Consider the following 19,958-nt stretch of genomic DNA (forward strand, 5'->3'; position numbering starts at 1 on the left):
CCCGGTCTCGTCTGCATCAAACACCAGCTTTGGTGTGATACCTAACTCAGCTATCGTAGGCTGCAACTGCAAAGGGTGGCGTTCAGCAGCTTCGTGGTCAGCACTAGCCTGCTCACCACGCACAGCTAAATTGTGAAGGCTGTGACATTTTAACAAACTTAGAAAACCATCCCCTACTTGCATTAAAGCTAACAGTATCACTTGACACTTCCTCACCAGCCTCTGGACAAAGGCGACCATAAATTTCCAAAGCTTTTACATGAAGATGATTAGAACTAAGAGTTGTTTTTTTCTTTGTTTCATGCTCAATGTACAAGCTCAACGTTTTCTCCGTTTTTGTCATAATCGGGTTACGCACTTTGGTTAACAATCTTTGAAGACCCTTGTGATGAATCAATCACTGCACTTTTTATTTTCTCGGCATTTTTCTTTATGTTTCTGATCGTGGACTCACCCAGGCCAAAGTAGCATCCCAGAGCTGTGTTACCTTCACCTGACATGGCCCTGTTTATAATTTCCAACTTTTTTTCAAGTGTTGAAGAGGTTCTCTGCCACTTGGCTGATGGCCCAGGACTTGACTTCAGACGCTTAGGAGGCATAGTTAAATATTTCAAGCACAAGATCAGTAACACCGTGGGTAATAACAACAAAAGTTTAAGAATGCAAATCGCACATCAACATGCTGCCAAAACCACTGCGAGACTGGCGGGAGTGAGACTGTGAGGGGTGCGCATGGAACTTGCATTGGCAGAAAAGCAGTGCTTCTCGTCCCAACAACCTCGCATAACTGAGAATCCGCATTGTCTGAAGACGCATATAATGAAGATAGGGCACCAACAATGTGGCCAATTACATTATACAATCATGAGAGGCATATTGGTTCATCCTTACCATGGTAGGGGATCTCAACAACAAGAAGGCCTAGATTTGAAGTGAGAGGGAAGAGATTCAAAAAGGATCTGGGGGCAAAGTTCTTTTTCTTTCCCTCTCCTTTCATGGGGGGTTGATATCTGAAACGTGATACCATCTAAGCTGTGCAGGTGCATGGCCACGCAGTAACTGAAATGCTCCTGCACACATACCCTCCTTTGCTGGGCAGTTAGAATATTTTATATAATGGTAATGTAATTTTGAAGTTATGCTAATGTCATTTTGACATCTATGTTAATGTAATTCTGTAATATAATTAATGGTGTTAATGAATATAATCTATAAATTTTCTAAATAAGTAATGTACCACAGCTTTTATGTTGAAACATTTTAGAGCTTCAATGCGTTTACATCACTGCCTCAAATTGTAACAATAAACACAGAATGGAAGTCGCTAGCTTATTGTTAATAAACCAGCTGAATGCCGACGGCATCTAAGTTTAAAAGTTTATGAAACATGAAAGATTTCCTTTGTTGCACTACATTTCATTTATAATCATCAGCATGGGTGATCACGTGGGTGATCACAGTCTTTCCATGACCATGATTTTTTTTTGGCAAATATTTCTCCAGAAGTGGTTCACCATTGCCTTCTTCTGGGCAGTGTCTGAATTTCTGAATTTGCTCTCTGTTTTGAAAACAGTCTATGCATTTATTCCTCCAACCAGAATTCCATTGCTGAGGAAGAATTAGTGATAGCCGATACTGTGCTACCTCTTCCACGTTCCCTGCCTTTCTATCCATTCTCTTCCCTCTTTTGCACAATTTAATTAGTTTTGTGGCTTACAGTAAATGTTGTCTTGCACGTACTGCTTTTGCACACAATAAATTTCATAATGTTTGTCAGTGATAATAAATCTGATTATGATTCTCTCTTCCCCCCCATGCTCACTCTCTCCTTCTCCCTCTGCTCCTGCCCCTACCCCTCATCTTCCCTCTTCCTCCCACTCCCCCTCTCCCACTCCCCCCTCCCACTACCCACTCTCTACCCCCTCTCTCTAATCCGCCCCCCTCTCCCCTCCCTCTACCCACTCCCTCTAACCCCTCCCTCTACCCCCCCACTACACCGCCCTCTGCATCTACCCCCCACACCGGTATTCCACCCCTCACTTTCACTCCTCCCTCTCCCTACCATTCACCTTCCCCTCCTTTCCCTTCTGTCTCTGCACCATTGTGTTCTCCCTCTCCTTTCCCCTCCCCAACCCTTGCTCTCCCCTCTTCACCCTCTCCCCCCCCACCCCCCCAGCACCCCCTTGGAGCTGCGGGACAGCCGGTCCGCTCCCCACTCGGCCATGTGCTCGCGGGTGCAGTTTCGCCAACAGCTGATGAGGGAACAGGCGCAGGAGCAGGAGAGGCGCGAGCAGGCGGCCGCCCAGAGGCAGCTGGAGCAGCCCCCCGCCCCTGCCGCCCGGCCCATCCCTGTCGGCATGCCGACCACCGCACACGTCCCCGCCAACATCCTGAAGGTGGGTGGGGAGGGGACAGGCATCGTCACCATGGAAATGGGAGGCGGGTGTGAGGAGGGTGGAGACGTGGAGAGGGTGGGGGTAGTCTTCAAGGGGGGAGGAGGGAGGGGAGAACTGGAAGATGGGGTCATTGTCTGCTGGGAGGGAGGGAGTGATGGAGGGAGGTCCACCCTTTGGCTAAAGTAGTTCTTTCTCATCGCTGCTGTAAAGGGATGCTCCTCTATTCTGAGGCTGTGCCCTCTGGTCCTCGACTCCTCCACTGAAGAAACGTGAAATGACGAAGCAGAACTAGGCAATTTGACCCCACAGATCTGCTCTGCCATTCATCATGGCTCATTAATTATCAATCTCAGCCCCATACTCCTGCCTTCTCCCCATCCTCTCCATATCTGCTCTATACAGACCTTTCAGTATCCAATCTCTCTCCTCCCCCACCATATGTCTCATCTGTATGTGTGTGTGTGAGTGTGCCTTCCTTCTGACCTGCTGCGCTACCCCTGGTTGCTCTGGTTCCATTCTACATCCCAACAAATGTGTGGAGTGAATGGGTTAATCCTGTCGTCCTGCTGGACGCCTATCCAGAGTTTGACAGAGAGAGAGAGAGAGAGAGAGTGTGTGTGTGTGTGTGTGTGTGTGTGTGTTTGTGGGGAAAGTGCAATGCTATCAACATGGAGGGCCTGCTCCAGTGCAGGATGTGCCAACTCAGCCATGTCCTTGTTCTTTTTCCTTCTGTAAACTCGCATGCCATTTATCTGCTTCTGCAGAGCCCCTGATCCTGACAGGAACTTTCTCCCGAGTGGCCAGGGGCAACTAAAGGCACGGTCTGTGAGTGTGGCCTTTAGCCTTCAGTCCTGTTTGGCCGGAACTTTCCCTGCCTGGGGCCTGCCAAGTTGTGGAAGTCATGGAGCAGTAACACATCCTTTGGCCCAAACGGAAGATGCCAACCATCCAAGTTCCCAATCTCAGCTAATCCCATGTATTCATTTATTTAGAGACGCAGTCAGAACAGGCTCTTCCTGCTTCAGTCAGCAACCCACCTATTTAATCCTAAGCCTAATAGCAGGACAATTTACTGGGACGTCTTTGGGATGTAGAGTGTGGAGCGTGGCCACGTGGTAAAGGCGTTGGACTAGTGATCTAAAGGTCGTGAGTTCAAGCCCCAGTCGAGGCAGCGTGTTGAGTCCTTGAGCAAGACACTTAACCACACATTGTTCCAGTCCACCCAGCTGAAAATGGGTACCGTCAAAACGCTGGGGTTAACCTCATGATAGACTGGTGTCCTATCCGGGAGGGGAGTCTCGTACTCTCAGTCGCTTCACGCCACGAAACCGGCATAACCACCGGCCTGTTGGGCCTATAAGGCTCGGGGCAGACTTTAACTCTTAACTTTGGGATGTAGGAGGAACCTGGAGCACCGTGTGTTGTTCATGGGAACCTGTGAGTTCAAACCTCTTGCAGAAGGAGCAAGAATTGAACTCCGAGCACCGAAGCCCTGGGCTGCATTAGCACCATGCTGCCTGCCAAGCTACCTTAGCATTACCTGCATTTACCTTTAATCCCTCTAAACCAGGTCCATGGACTCCTTGCTTAATGGTATTGGTCCATGGCACGAAAAAGGTTTGGTACCCCTGCTCTAAGCCTTTTCCATCCATGTACCTGTGCAAATGGCTTTTAAATGTTGTTATTGTACCTGCCTCAGCCACTTCCTCATTCCATGTACCTACCACCCTCTGGGTGAAGAAGTTGCCCCTCAGGCCTGTCTTAAATCTGTCTTAAAACTGAGCCCTCTAGTTCTTGATTCCCCAACCTTGGGGGAAAGGACTGTGTGCCCCTGTCTGTGCCCCTCATGACTTTGTACACCTCTATGAGGTCAACCCTCAGCTCTTGATTCCCCAACCCTGGGGAAAAATACCGAGTTGAACTTACCCTATAAATACCCTGTATGATTTTATGTACCTCTATAAGGTCACACCTCAGTCTTCAATGCTCTGGAATTTAGACGGATGAGAGGGGATTTGATTGAAACATACAAGATTATTAAGGGATTGGACACACTGGGGGCAGGAAACATGTTCCTGATGTTGGGTGAGTCCAGAACCAAAGGCCACAGTTTAAGAATAAGGGGTAGGCCATTTAGAACGGAGTTGAGGAGAAAGTTTTTCACCCAGAGAGTTGTGGATCTATGGAATGCTCTGCCTCAGAAGGCAGTGGAGGCCAATTCTCAGGATGCTTTCAAGAAAGAGTTAGATGAGCTCTTAAAGATAGCGGAGTCAAGGGATATGGGGAGAAGGCAGGAACAGGGTACTGATTGTGGATGATCAGCCATGATCACATTGAATGGTGGTGCTGGCTCAAAGGGCCGAATGGCCTACTCTAGCACCTGTTGTCTACTGTCAAACTCTCACTATAACTCTCTACAACCTCCTGTAAAAGGCGACATGGTAGTGTAGCGGTTAGCATCACACTGTTACAGCATCAGTGACCATGAGATATAGGAACGGGATTAGGCCATTCAGCCCATTGAATCTGCTCCGCCGTTCCATCATGGCTGATCCATTTCTCTCTCAGCTCCAGTCTCCTGCCTTCTCCCCATAACCCTTCATGCCTGGATAATCAATAGCCTATCAACCTCTGCCTTAAATACAGACTTGGCCTCCACAGCTGCCTGTGGTAACAAATTCCACAGATTCACCACCTCCGGCTGAAGAAATTGCTCCGCACTTGCCCTCTAACTGGACGTCCCTCTATTCTGAGGCTGTGCCCTCTGGTCCTAGATTCCGCCCACCATCCTCTCCACATCCACTCTATCGAGGCCTTTCAGCTTTCGGGGTGAGATCACACCCCTCCCACCTCATTCTTCTGAATACCAGTGACCTGAGTTCAATTCCTGCCGCTGTCTGTAGGAAGTTTGTACATTCTCCCCGTGACTGGGTTTCCTCCAGGTGCTCCAGTTTCCTCCCGCCTCCCAAGGACGTTCGGGCCAGTAGGTTAATTGGTCTCATGAGTGTAAATGGGCTGTGGTGACTTGTCAGCTGTTAACTGTGCTGTATCTCCAAAGAAAAATAAAATCACTCAGTCCCTCCAGTCCCTGGAAATCTTCTCTGCACGTTCTCCTGTTTAATGACGTCTTTCCCAAAACAGTTTGCTGCCGGACTGTACAGAGCGCTCCAAATGCAGCCACAACAGCGTCTTGTACAACTGCAATATATTGTTCCAACAACTGGACTCAGTTCCCTGGCCAGTGAAGGCAAGCGTGCCAAGCATTTTCTCAATGGCCCTGTCGACCTGTGACACCTCTTTCCAGGCCCCTGGGTCCCTCTGTTCCACGATACACGCCAGGGGTTCCAACGTTCACTGTGGAATCGCTGCCTTGGTTTGACTTCCCAAAGTACACCTCACACCCAGTTGAGGATTCAGGAGGAATGCGGTCGTGCCAGAGCGTGGCGGCTAGCTGCTCAGGGTGAGGTCACAGTGAAGATGGTGCATGCTGGGAAGTGAGCAACAGAAGGATCTGGACCATCTGGGAAAATGGCAGCTGAGATTTAATGCAGACGAGAGTGAGGTGTTGCAACTTGGAAGGACAGAGTAGGCCAGGACATATGCAGTAGGGCACTGAGGAGAGTAGTACAACAAAGGGATACGGGAATATGAATCATAATTCCTTGAGAGGGTTTTAGAAAGAGATCTTTTGGCACACCAGCCTTCATACATCAGGGTATTGAGTACAGGAGTTGGGATGTTATGCTGAAGTTGTATAAGATGTTGGTGAGGCCTAATTTGGAGTACTGTGTGCAGTTCTGGTCACCTACCTACAGGAAAGATGTGAATAAGATCGAAAGAGTACAGAGAAAGTTTACAAGGATGTTGCCAGGACTCGATGACCTGAATTACAGAGAAAGGTTGGATAGTTAGGACTTTATTCCCTGGAGCATGGGAGAATGAAGCATTTTTTTTCCCATGAATAATTCTGTAAACAGACAAGTAGAACTGGATCCCATTTATGAGCCAATGCTGGCAAATTTCCAGCCAATGCACAGAGTTTGGCATGCAACCAATCAGTGATCAGAACCCCTCCCTATGTCACAATTGAGTTTCTGCAATAACAACCAATCAACTGATTGATAAGTATATAAAAGCCATGCATTGGGACAACACACACTGATGATGTCTTCATACAGTGATGAAAAATCTACAAATGGATTGGCAAGGTTGGAGAACATCAACCACCCGAGCTACACACTTTCCTATATTTCTATCTAACTCTCTAAATTCTCTTTTCAGGACCTCCTCCCTTTTCCTACCTGTGTCATTGGTGCCATTATGTCCCAAGGCTTCTGCCTGCTGACCGTCCTCCTTTAGAATGCCATGGACCTGCCAAAATGCCCCTGAACCTGGCCTCTGGTGTTTCCATCACACCCACAGAATCTTGTCTCTATTCCTCTAACTGTGGAATTCCCAATCTCTACTGTAGTCCTCTTCTCCCCTCTCCTTCTGAGCTAGAGTACCAGACTCTGTGCCAGAGGGGGACCCGGTTACTGTGGCTCCCTCCTGCTGGGTCCTCCCAACCCCAACAGTATCCAAAGTGCGTACTTATTATTGAGGGGAACAGCCTCAGGCGTTCTCTGCACTGGCTGCCTTTTTCCCTTCCCTCTCCTGTTAGTCACCCAGGTTTCTGCTCCTGCAACCTCGGGTGACCACCTCCCTGTTGCTCCTATCCATCCCCTCCCCAGTTTCCTATACGAGCTGAAGATCATGGATCTGCAGCTCCCCTTCCTTAATATGTTCTCTGTGGAGCTGCAACTCGGTGCATGGTGCCGACGTGCTTATCCGGAGGGTGTCGTGGTTTCTCGTGCCCCACAAACGACCAGGAGACGCAAAAGATTCTTCAAGAAGGGTTAAACTTTAATTGCAAATCAAAGCTGAGACAGTCATTGAGCTAGTCGCTGATTGCCCATCGATCCTTGTACATAGCATTTTCTATAACAATCTCCTGGTTTAGTTGCTTTAGCATATCCAATCGGTTTACAGTTGCGTCTCACAGGTACATCCCACTATTGTTTCTACCCATTGACTTAATCATGTTCTAATCTACATCTCTTAACTACCTCTCATTAACACACCATTATCTTCTACATTCTTAAGATTTCATTCTCCTACTAAATTGGACACATGCATAGCAAATAGCAAACTTAGACTACATAATCTACATCAAAGCTGACTACATAGTTTTGATAACACAGCAAACAATGCAGCTTTTAAACTCCAATATGGTCTTCCAGAATTCTCACCTACCACAGGATGTACAAAACAGTGTGGAGCCATTCTTACTGCACCAACTGTGCATTAACAGATGAAGAAGGAGCTTCTCAGAAACTTACTTCAGCCAAGCCTGTTGTCAGCGAACCCGCTGATCCAAAGCATCCCCACTCTTAACACTGGTCCCCTCCAACAGTAGCCGCTCTGCTTGTGTCTACCTTACTTTTACTTGCCCTTGCTGATGAATCGCAATGCGACTGGGCTGGAGGGGAGCAGCCGAAAGCCCACTTTACAGTTTCTTGCAGTCATGGGGAGAGCAGTTGCATCCAGATGGGATGCTTTCTATGCTGCCTTGCCAAGTTTCTTTAGCCTCTTGAAGGGATGAGGGAGATATGAGCCAGATGAGGACGGATGGGACAAGATTTGAATGAGGGATATATGAGAGGGGCCGAAGGGCCTGTGTTGACTGTTGTGATTCTGACCGGCTCTGGCGCCCCCTGTAGGTGCAGACCCATCTGGAAAACCCCACCAAGTACCACATCCAGCAGTCTCAGAGGCAGCAGGTCAAGCAGTACCTTTCCACCACCCTGGGCAACAAGTCGGCCGCCTCCCAGGCAGTGGCCGCTGCCACCTCGCCCGGACCCCAGGAGCGGACGCCTTCCCGGGCCAGTGGGAGCACCCCCGGCAGCCCCATGGTCCTGCTCAACGTCGGCTCCAACCCTGAGACGGAGGTGAGTGACTGGGGAGGGAGGAAGGGAGAGGTTCGATCATGTCGCGGAGCAAAAGTTTTCAACACTCCCTCAGCAGTGGTGGGGAGGGGTATGCGACGGGGAATGGGGGCTGGCGGGAGTCAGCACAGCCCTTGATTGGCGGAATGGCGGTTTCCCACTGCGTGAATCATCTGTCTGGTATAATAGGTGGCCAGCAGGGTTGAAGGGCCTATGTCTGTGCTGGGGAGACTTGGGAGGGTGGTAGTGGTGTTTAATAGGTCAACAAGATGTCCCAGAGTTGTTTGGTCATCCTAGTTTGATCTTAACTGGAGAGTATTTTGGTTGAACAGTTACTGGGAAGGGGGAGCGGAATAGGAGGCTGGAGGGCCTCGACAGGTCCCACAGCATCTGTGTTAGTGGGGGGAGGTATGGATTTTGTGTTGAACACCTTCAACTGGTTTCATCCTCGACTGTCCCCAGAGGTGCTCCATCAGCTTGATTGTAGCACCTCTCCTGACTGCATCCCTACACGGAGAAGGATGGGGGAGTCGACTGGACATAGCAAGAGCTGGGCAGGTGGAGGGTTGTTTCAGAAAGGGAGGAGTGGGAGGGTGCACGTTAGGGGGCTGGGGATTGTCTTTCCAAGTGCCCAGGGTGTGAGGTGCATTGTTACACGACTGGCTAGAATGATATTCACAAGTTGATTCCCACCTCCCCTTCCCTCCATCACCTACCCCACTAACCCCTCCTCATCTTCCTTCCCCATTTCCCTCTTCTCATCCCCTAATACGCCTCCACCCCTCCCCTCTGCCCTCTCCCCTTCCACCTCCCACCCTCCCCTCCCCCTCCCTTCCCCCTCCCATCTGTCTCACCCCCTGCCCTTCACCTTCCTACCGCTCCCCCTCCCTACTTCTTCCACCACAGATTGACGAAGTCATCGATGAGATCATCAGCCTGGAATCGAGCTACAATGACGATGGTTTGAGTTTGCTGGACATCGGGGTGCAAATGCCCAACACGGTGAGTGTCCGTTTCTTACAGGGGTTTCCAGCAGTCTGGGGAACTCCCCCCCCGTAGTGGACTCAGTGTCATGGCCATCTGCTATATCTGGTGCTTGCAGTGTGGTCTCCTATTGGTGAGTGGCAATTGTTCCACTCCATCCGCCATTAGAGGTGGGATTTCCCGGCGGGCCTTCGTTTCAGTCTGACTTCTCGTTCCCAGGTGCCTGTCCATGGCTCCCTCGCCACCATGAGGGGGGCACACTCAAATTGGACAAGCAACGTCTCCTTCCTTCTTGGTAGCCTCCAACCTGATGGCATGAGTGATGATTTCTTTAACTTCTAGAAATTTCTCCACCCTCCCCTTGCTATCTTTTTCCATTCCCCATTCTCGTTCCCCTTTTACCCCTTCTCCTCACTTGCCCATCACCTCCCTTTGATTCCTCTCTCTTTCCCTTTCTCGCATGGTCCACTATCTTCTCCTATCACTTGTCTTCTTTTCGGCCCTTTGGTGAACGGTAGGGCACTGAAGTGTGCGTTAGAACAAAGGTTTCTGGGAATACAGCTCCATAGTTCTTGGAAGTGGCATCATAGGTAGATAGGGTTGTAAAGAAAAGTTTTTGCAGCATTGGGATTTATGAATTAAAGGGGTGCAGGAGTTGGGATGTTATGCTGAAGTTGCATAAGGTTCAGGTGATGCCTAATGTGGAGTCACAGTAACACACGCAAAAGGCAGCATTAATGGAAAAAAAGTACAGTCGGCCCGAAATGTCGACATCGACTCTACGATTTTCCATAGATACTGCCTAGCCTGCTGAGTTCCTCCAGCACTTTGTGTGTGTTGCTTGGATTTTCAGCATCTGTAGGATTTCTCTTGTTCCTGATGTGGGGTATTGTGGGCAGTGCTTGTCACCTACCTAAAGGAAAGTTTGATCAAGTGTAGAGGCAATTTGCAAGGAGGTGGCCAGGATTTGAGGCCCCGAGTTGTAGGGAATGGTTGACTAGGTTAGGACATTTTTCCCTGTAGCATGGAAGATTGAGAGGAGATTTGATGAGAGGTACAGGTAGGGTGAATGCATGCAGGCTATTTCCTGTGAGGTTGGGTGAGACAAGAACTAGAGGTCATCGGTTAATGGCAAAAGGTGAAATATCAAAGGGGAACCTGAGGGTGAACTTCTCCACTCGGAGGGTGGCACAGGTGTGGAACGAGCTGCCAGCGGACGTGGTGAATGTGGGTTTGGTTGCAACAGTGAAGAGCTAGGTACATGGATGGGAGAGGTATGGAGGGCTGTGGTCCAGGTGCGGTTCGATGGGACTCGGCAGCGAAACCAGGCTGGCATGGACGAGATGGGCTGAAGGGCCTGTTTCTGTGCTCTATTGCTCTGTGGTGAAGCTGGCTGGGTTCCAGCACTACTTCTGTACTTGTGAGTTGGATTCCCACACCCGGCCGTGATGCCGTCGCACAGTAGAAGTTGGTCAGAGTCTTTGACGACATGCTGAATCTCCTCCTCACGAACTGCTCGTGTGCCTTCCTTGTGGTTGCATCAATGTGCTGGGCCCAGAGTAGGTGTGAGAGAGAGAGCAGTGGAAGTTGCTCAGCCTTTCCACGGTGTCTGAGAGACCAGAGTCGCTGGCGCCTTCCGTCCAGGACCGCCCTTCTTACGGGGTCCCTAAGATGGTTGTCTAATGGACTCTCTGCTTCCCTTACCTCCTCCCTGCCGCACACCCCGTTTCTGTTCCCATAGCTGCCAGTGTCTGGGACCCTGCTGAGCACCTACACCAACCCCGGCCTGAGCAACGCTGCCATCACCATCAGCAACTCCTGCCCAGCCAAGCTTCCCAACACCAAGGATGCCGCAGGTACTGGCCACGCTTCCGGGCCTGGTGCTCTGTCTTCCCCGGGACGCGACCACCGGCTGCTACTTGCACTCCTCGCCAGCTTTCACCCGCCTCCTGCGTGTATGTCTGTCCACCTTCCTGCCCTCCTCTCCACTGCCCCTCTGTACCAGCTGCTGCCCTTCCTCTCACACCTTCCCCTCTCCCTTGCCCCACTCCTACTTTTTCTCCCCTTCCCCTCCTTTTCCTTTCAGCCTACTCCCCTCTCCCCTCCCTTTTCCCTCCTCCCACCTCCCCTCTCCTCTACCCCTGCCCTCTTCCCCCTCTTCCTCCTTTCCCACTCCCTTTTCCACCCTTTCCCCTCTCTATCCCCTCCCCTCCCTCCACTTCCATTCCACTCCTCACCTTTCTTCTCCCCCCTCCCATCCAGCCAGTCTCGAAAATGTTCGCACATGGGTCGGGGGCTTGTAGCCTGGGGAGGGACTGTACGCACCCTAATTCAGCTTAGAATAAGTACAACTCCCTCTCTCTCTCTCTCTCTCCCACCCTCCACACTCACAGATGTCGATATGAAAGCTTTGATCAAAGAACGACAGAAGAAAGACAACCATAACCTCAGTAAGCGTGGGCGGGTGGCGCCGTGCAGAGACGGGGAAGAGCGTGTCACACTGTGCAGGGCAGGGAGGGGTGGGTGATGCCGTGTGGGATGGGAAAGCTGGGTCATGCTGTGTGGGTGGGGAGGGGTCGCACCGAGGGATTGGTTGGCAGTGACAGGTTCCGCAACCCCTTCCCCCCACTCTTCCCCCCCCACCCCCGCACCCTTGCACAACGAGGACTCCCAAACACCCACCACCCCCCGCACCCTTGCACAACGAGGACTCCCAAACACCCACCACCCCCCATGGTCTTGCTGTACACATGTTGGGGGGGGTCTTCGCCACTGCCTTTTCAACTGAGTAGCCTGCTCGTTGTGATGCGAGGCACTTTTAGTGCACTGATTTAACACCCCCCCCCACCCCCGGATATTAAACTCCCCCACCCAGAATGCGAGGATCTAGCACCTGGAAAGCAGGGGATTGAGTTGAGGACTGGGAAGGAGAAGCTCACTGATTGGGATGCAGCCCCTCCATCTCCTCCCCTTCTAATGTTGTTTCGGGACCCGGCTGATGAGGGAGGAGGGGTCGTTGAGTTCTTGGGTGTCACCAAGGGAGACTCGCTGCCCTACTCACTCTTTCTCCCTCCTGTCCACAGTTGAGAGAAGACGGAGGTTTAACATTAACGATCGGATCAAGGAGCTGGGAGCCATGATCCCAAAATCAAATGACCCGTGAGTTCCTCTCCCGACGACGCCAACTGGGTTGAAGTACTGGGGAATTCAACTTGCCTCCCCTTGCTGAATGTACACCATCCCATCACACACAGCCGGAGTCAAACATAACGTGAAGATCCCTCCACGCTGACTCATCACACACTCCCGGGGTCAGACACAGGATGAAACTCCCTCCACACTGTCCCGTCACACACTCCCGGGGTCAGACACAGAGTGAAGCTCCCTCTACACCTTCCCATCACACAGTCCCGGGGTCAGACAGAGTGAAGCTCCCTCCATACTGACCTGTCACGCATTCCTGGGGTCAGACACAGAGTGAAGTTCCCCCACACTGTACCCGTCACACACTCCCGGGGTCAGACACAGAGTGAAGCTCCCTCCACACCATCCCATCACACACTCCCGGGCAGGAACTATATATCAGTAGAGCCAGATAGGGATCCGACAGAGAATGGGGCCCCTTGGTTCACTGCATCCCAGCAGTGTGTAAAGTACGCACCTTTGCAGTAGTTGCACTCTCACCCTTTCTGCTTGACTTTGTCACATAGCACAGGAACAGAACCTTCGGCCCATCTCACCCATGCCAGCCAAGATGTCCAGCTAACGCTAGTTCCATTTGTCTGTGTTTTGTCCTCCAGTCTCTCACTAGAGTATCAAAGCCAGGCTGTGATAGTGAGGCTCTATAAAGCACTGGTGGGCAGTTTTGGGGCTGCTTATCTAAGAAAGGATGTGCTGACATTGGAGAGGGTTGAAAGGAGGTTCACGGAAATTATTCTGGGATTGAAAGGTTTAATTCAGAAGAATCGGGGAGTACTTCATTGAAATCTATCGAATGTTGAAAGGCTTGGATAGAGTGGATATGGAGATGATGCTTCCTCTGGTGGGGGCGCATCCAAGATCAGAGGACATAGCCTCAGAATAGAGGGATGTCCTTTGGAAAGGGGATGAGGAGCAATTTCTTTAGCCAGAGGGTGGCGAACCTACGGAATTCGTTGTCACAGGTGGCTGTGGAGCGACGTGATTGAGTACATATAAGGCAGAAGTTGATCTTTGATTAGTCAGGGCATGAAGGCAGGCAATTGGGGCTGAGAGGGAAATTAATCAGCAAAGCAGACTTGATGGGCCGAATGGACTCATTCGGCTCCCATGTGTTATTGTTTTTATGGTCTCTACCTGATCAAATGTCTGTTCAACATTGTAAGTGTACCTGTGTCTTGAACATGCGCACCACTAGGGGGAGCTGTCAGAGAGGATTCTGAGGGACTGAATCAGATTTATCATCACCGGCACGTGAGGTGAAATTTGTGAACTTACAGGCTGCCCAAGCGATTGGAAAACCATGGCCTGAGGACACAAAGCTTGGTGGAGTTGTGGGTAGTGTTGGGAGTTGTTTTCGGTTACAACAGGACATGTCTGGGGAGCTGGGCTGAAACGTGCCAGATGGAGTTCAATCCAGAAAAGCATGAGGCGATTCACATACAGGGTTAATAGCAGGATTCTTAGTGTGGAAGATACAAGGCAGATACAGGGTTAATAGCAGGATTCTTAGTGTGGAAGATACAAGGCAGATACAGGGTTAATGGCAGGATTCTTAGTGTGGAAGATACAAGGCAGATACAGGGTTAATGGCAGGATTCTTAGCAGCGTGGAAGAACAGAGTGATCCTGGGGATCCACGTTCGTAGATCCTTCAGAGTTCCTGCACAGGTTGGTAGGCTGGTTAATAAGGTGTATGGTGTGTTGCCCTTCATTATTCGAGGATTGAGTTTGAGCCAAAACCCTGGTTAGACTACACTTGGAGTATTCTGTTCAGTTCTGGTCATCTGATTATAGAAAGGATGTGAGTGCAGAGGAGATTTTCAGGATGCTTTCTGGATTAGAAAGCATGTTTATTTATTTGTTGCCAGAGTAGGCCGTTCTGGCCCTTCGAGCCACAGGGCCCAGCAATAACCTGATTTAATCCCAGTCCGATCACGGGACAACTTACAATGACCAACAAACCTAGCAACCAGTTGGTCTTCGGACTGTGCGCGGTCACAGGAAGGGAGGGGTCAGCTCAGCAAAATAAAGGAGCTGGTCACTGGCTTCAGGAAGTAGGGCGGAATGTCCCTGTCTGTGTCAGTGCAGATGGTCAAGAGCTTTCTGTTCCCCGACAGTCACGGGGAGAATGTACAGACTCCTTATAGGCAGCAGCAGGAATTGAACACAGGTCATGTGTGATCATGTTACACTTGAATCGTGGGGGGACCAATATCCTAGCGGGGAGGTTTGCTAGGGCTACAGGGCGGACTTTAAACTAGTAAGATGGGGGGGCGGGAGACTATTTGAGGAGACTATGGGAGAGGAGGTTAGTTCACCAGTGGAGCAAGTAAATAGACAGTGTGTGAGGGAGGAAAGGCAGGTGATGGAGAAGGGATGCGCTCAGCCCGAAGATGTAGCGGAGAAGAAAGAAAAGGATAATAAATTTGAATGCATTGTTAGGGATGGAAAGAGAGGAGGAGATGGAGAGTATCTTAAATGTATCTATTTTAATGCTAGGAGCATTGTAAGAAAGGTGGATGAGCTTAAAGCGTGGATTGATACCTGGAATTATGATGTTGTAGCTATTAGTGAAACATGGTTGCAGGAGGGGTGTGTTTGGCAACTAAATATTCCTGGATTTAGTTGCTTCAGGTGTGATAGAGTAGGAGGGGCCAGAGGAGGAGGTGTTGCATTGCTTGTCCGAGAAAATCTTATGGCGGTGCTTTGGAAGGATAGATTAGAGAGCTCCTCTAGGGAGGCCATTTGGGTGGAATTGAAGAATGGGAAAGGTGTAGTAACACTGATAGGAGTGTATTATAGGCCACCTAATGGGGCGCGTGAGTTGGAAGAGCAAATGTGTAAGGAGATAGCAGATATTTGTAGTAAACACAAGGTGGTGATTGTGGGAGATTTTAATTTTCCACACGTAGACTGGGAAGCTCATTCTGCAAAAGGGCTGGATGGTTTAGAGTTTGTGAAATGTGTGCAGGATAGTTTTTTTTGCAACAATACATAGAAGTACCGACTAGAGATGGGGCAGTGTTGGATCTCCTGTTAGGGAATGCGATAGGTCAGCTGACAGATGTATGTGTTGGGGAGCACTTCGGGTCCAGTGATCACAATAGCATTAGCTTCAATATAATTATGGAGAAGGACAGGACTGGACCTAGAGTTGAGATTTTTGATTGGAGAAAGGCTAACTTTGAGGGGATGCGAAGGGATTTAGAGAGAGTGGATTGGGTCAAGTTGTTTTATGGGAAGGATGTAATAGAGAAATGGAGGTCATTTAAGGGTGAAATTATGAGGGTACAGAATCTTTATGTTCCTGTTAGGGTGAAAGGAAAGGTTAAAGGTTTGAGAGGTTAATGGTTTTCAAGGGATATTAGAAATTTGGTTCAGAAAAAGAGGAATGTCTACAATAGATATAGGCAGCATGGAGTAAAGGAATTGCTCGAGGAATATAAAGAATGTAAAAGGAATCTTAAGAAAGAGATTAGAAAAGCTAAAAGAAGATACGAGGTTGGTTTGGCAAATAAGGTGAAAGTAAATCCGAAAGGTTTCTACAGTTATATTAAAAGCAAGAGGATAGTGAGGGATAAAATTGGCCCCTTAGAGAATCAGAGTGGTCAGCTATGTGTGGAACTGAAGGAGATGGGAGAGATTTTGAATGATTTCTTGTCTTCGGTATTCACTAAGGAGAAGGATATTGAATTGTCTAAGGTGTGGGAAACAAGTAAGGAAATTATGGAACCTATGACAATTAAAGAGGTGGAGGTACTGGCGCTTTTAAGAAATTTAAAAGTGGATAAATCTCCGGGTCCTGACAGGATATTCCCCAGGACCTTGAGGGAAGTTTGTGTAGAAACAGCAGGAGCTCTGACGGAGATCTTTAATATGTCATTAGAAACGGGGATTGTGCCGGAGGATTGGCGTATTGCTCATGTGGTTCCATTGTTTAAAAAGGGTTCTAGAAGGAAGCCTAGCAATTATAGACCTGTCAGTTTGACATCAGTGGTGGGTAAATTAATGGAAAGTATTCTTAGAGATAGTATTTATAATTATCTGGATAGACGGGATCTGATTAGAAGTAGCCAGCATGGATTTGTGCGTGGAAGGTCATGTTTGACAAACCTTATTGAATTTTTTGAAGAAGTTACGAGGAATGTTGACGAGGGTAAGGCAGTGGATGTAGTCTATATGGACTTCAGCAAAGCCTTTGACAAAGTTCCACATGGAAGGTTGGTTAAGAAGGTTCAGTCGTTAGGTATTAATGCTGGAGTAATAAAATGGACTCAACAGTGGCTAGATGGGAGATGCCAGAGAGTAGTGGTGGATAATTGTTTATCGGGATGGAGGCCGGTGACTAGCGGGGTGCCTCAGGGATCTGTTTTGGGCCCAATGTTGTTTGTAATATACATAAATGATCTGGATGATGGGGTGGTAAATTGGATTAGTAAGTATGCCGATGATACTAAGGTAGGAGGTGTTGTGGATAATGAGGTGGATTTTCAAAGCTTGCAGGGAGATTTATGCCGGTTAGAAGAATGGGCTGAACGTTGGCAGATGGAGTTTAATGCTGAGAAGTGTGAGGTTCTACATTTTGGCAGGAATAATCCAAATAGAACATACAGAGTAAATGGTAGGGCATTGAGGAATGCAGAGGAACAGAGAGATCTAGGAATAACTGTGCATAGTTCCCTGAAAGTGGAGTCTCATGTAGATAGGGTGGTGAAGAGGGCTTTTGGAACGCTGGCCTTTATAAATCAAAGTATTGAGTACAGAAGTTGGGATGTAGTGCTAAAGTTGTACAAGGCATTGGTAAGGCCAAATTTGGAATATTGTGTGCAGTTCTGGTCACCGAATTATAGGAAAGATATCAATAAATTAGAGTGCAGAGACGATTTACTAGGATGTTACCTGGGTTTCAGCAATTAAGTTACAGAGAAAGGTTGAACAAGTTAGGTCTCTATTCATTGGAGCATAGAAGGTTGAGGGGGGATTTGATCGAGATATTTAAAATTTTGAGAGGGATAGATAGAGTTGACGTGAACAGGCTGTATCCATTGAGAGTAGGGGAGATTCAAACTAGAGGACATGATTTGAGAGTTAGGGGGCAGAAGTTTAAGGGAAACATGAGGGGGTATTTCTTTACTCAAAGAGTGATAGCTGTGTGGAATGAGCTTCCTGTAGAAGTAGTAGAGGCCAGTTCAGTTGTGTCATTTAAGGTAAAATTGGATAGGTATATGGACAGGAAAGGAGTGGAGGGTTATGGGCTGAGTGCGGGTAGGTGGGACTAGGTGAGATTAAGGGTTCGGCACGGACTAGGAGGGCCAAGATGGCCTGTTTCCGTGCTGTGATTGTTATATGGTTATATGTTATATGGTTAAAGTGTCGCACTAACCACAGCGCTGCCCTACCGCTACCATGTCTTAGGAAGGTAAATTGATGAGCTGGGGCTTTTGTCCTTGGAGTGAACGATGAGAAGTATCTTCAGAGAGGTGTATAAGATGATAAGAGGCACAGATCGAGTGGATAGGGCAGAAATGGCTAATATGAGGGGGCATCATTTTAAGGTGACTAGAGGGAAGTAGAGGGGATGTCAGAAGTAAGTTTTTTTATACAGTAATTGGTGGGTGTGTGGAACACACTGCCAGAGGCGGTGGTGTAGGCAGATACATTAGGGTCATTTAGGAGACCATGGATGATACAAAAATGGAGGGTTATGTAGGCAGAATGGGTTAAATTGAGTTTAGAGTAGGTTAAAGTCCAACCTATGCTGTCAGGTTCTTTGATCAGAGGCAGTCAGCATGGTTTTATGTGGGCTATTTAGTAACTTGATTGTTTTCAAGGGGGTGACGAAGGTGATTGGCTCAAGTAGAACTGTGGAGTGTAGACGTTCAGAGGAGATTTGAGGGGCGTGTTTCTTGCTTACACAGAGCGGCAGGTTCCCGAAATGCGCTGCCTGGAGTGTTGATGGAGGTTAACAGGCTGTTTGACGCAGTAGTGTGGCGGTTAGCGCAATGCTGTTACAGCTCAGGGCCTGCCGGAGTGTGGAGTAAGGAGCCGCTCTACGTCCTCCCCTTGCAATGCGTGGGTTTTCTCCGGGTCCTCTGGCAACCCAAAGACATACTGTGTCGGTTAACCTGCTAAATAATACAAGTAACACGCCTCTCAAAATAACCTGAACGAGTCTAAGCAGAACGCACCAGAAATCACAATCAGAATCAGGTTTAATATCACTGGCATATGTCCTATAATTTGTTGTTGGCAATACATAATAAAAACTGTATATTACAGTTAGAAGGATTTATAGTTTTCTTGGGTTCAATGTCCATTGAGAGATCTGATGGAAGACGGGAAGAAGCTGTTCATGAGTTGTTGAATGTGTGCCCTCCTCGCTGATGTTAGCAATGAGAACAAGGCATGTCCTAGATGATGGAGAGCCCGAATGATGGACTCTGCCTTTTGGTTTCTTGGGAGGCCACTGCGCAGCAGGGAGCTGGCTGAGTTTACAACTTACTGTAGCTTGTATCAATCCGGTGCAGTAGCCCCTCGACCAGACGGCGAAGCTACCAAGAGCGAGTCGCTCAATGTAAACGATTAATAATTCTCATCGAACAACCATTAACTAATTCAGGTTTACTGAAAAGCCCTCGGCGTCAGTGCTCTCTGGCGCCCCGCAGAGGCCTATAGGGCTCATTACAGGCCTACTCTGCGCAGTATCTCGAAGTAAGACAGGCATTTAAATGTGCAGGGAACTGCGGGGTATGCACTCAGTGCAGGCAGAAGGGATTTGGTGTTATGAGGTTAGTTAATTGGTGTGTTGTGGTGTTCACTGTTCTCTGTTCTGTCCTGTCTGAGTGTCTTGAGTTTCTTACTGAGGAAGTTGTAGATGGGTAAGGTGGTGGGGAGGGAGGGACAGCATTTTGACCCAGTGATCCAAGGCCGCTGTGTCGAGCGCGGGCTCCCTGCACGCTCTCCAATCTCAGGGTGTCTCCCCTCCTGTCTCCCTACCCTATTCCCACCCTACAGAGAAGCCCGCTGGAACAAAGGCACCATCCTAAAGGCGTCGGTGGACTACATCCGCAAGCTGCAGAAGGAGAGCAGCCGCTCCAAGGAGCTGGAAACCCGGCAGAGGAAGCTGGAGCACGCCAACCGGGTCCTGCTGCTGCGGATACAGGTGAGGGGCGATGGCCGTCGCTGTTACCCACGACCTCTGTGATGGGGAAAGGGCCCTATCTATTGGAAAGGAGATATTAACATCTATCCCTTCCTCTCTCTCTCTCTACCCCTCCCTCTCTACCTCCTCTCTCCCTCCCTCTCTCTCTACCCCTCCCTCTCTCTCTAACCCTCCCTCTCCACCCCTCCCTCTCTCTCTACCCTTCCCTCTCTTTACCTCCTCTCTCTCTGAC

General features: G+C 49.1%; 1 protein-coding gene across 4 annotated transcripts in view; it reads left to right on the plus strand.

Annotated features, from left to right (window-relative positions):
- Positions 1-19,958, plus strand: part of tfe3a (transcription factor binding to IGHM enhancer 3a) — a 48,748-nt gene that overhangs the window by 25,840 nt on the left and 2,950 nt on the right. For all 4 annotated transcript variants that reach the window (XM_059949580.1, XM_059949582.1, XM_059949581.1 and 1 more), the window contains 7 exons: positions 2,177-2,396; positions 8,156-8,383; positions 9,287-9,382; positions 11,106-11,220; positions 11,758-11,814; positions 12,448-12,523; positions 19,579-19,726. In XM_059949580.1, coding sequence (XP_059805563.1) covers positions 2,177-2,396; positions 8,156-8,383; positions 9,287-9,382; positions 11,106-11,220; positions 11,758-11,814; positions 12,448-12,523; positions 19,579-19,726 — 940 coding nt within the window. The remainder of the gene's footprint in view (positions 1-2,176; positions 2,397-8,155; positions 8,384-9,286; positions 9,383-11,105; positions 11,221-11,757; positions 11,815-12,447; positions 12,524-19,578; positions 19,727-19,958) is intronic.

The sequence above is a fragment of the Hypanus sabinus genome, chromosome 24 (genome assembly GCF_030144855.1).
Source record: "Hypanus sabinus isolate sHypSab1 chromosome 24, sHypSab1.hap1, whole genome shotgun sequence".
In the NCBI taxonomy this organism is placed as follows: Eukaryota; Metazoa; Chordata; class Chondrichthyes; order Myliobatiformes; family Dasyatidae; genus Hypanus; species Hypanus sabinus.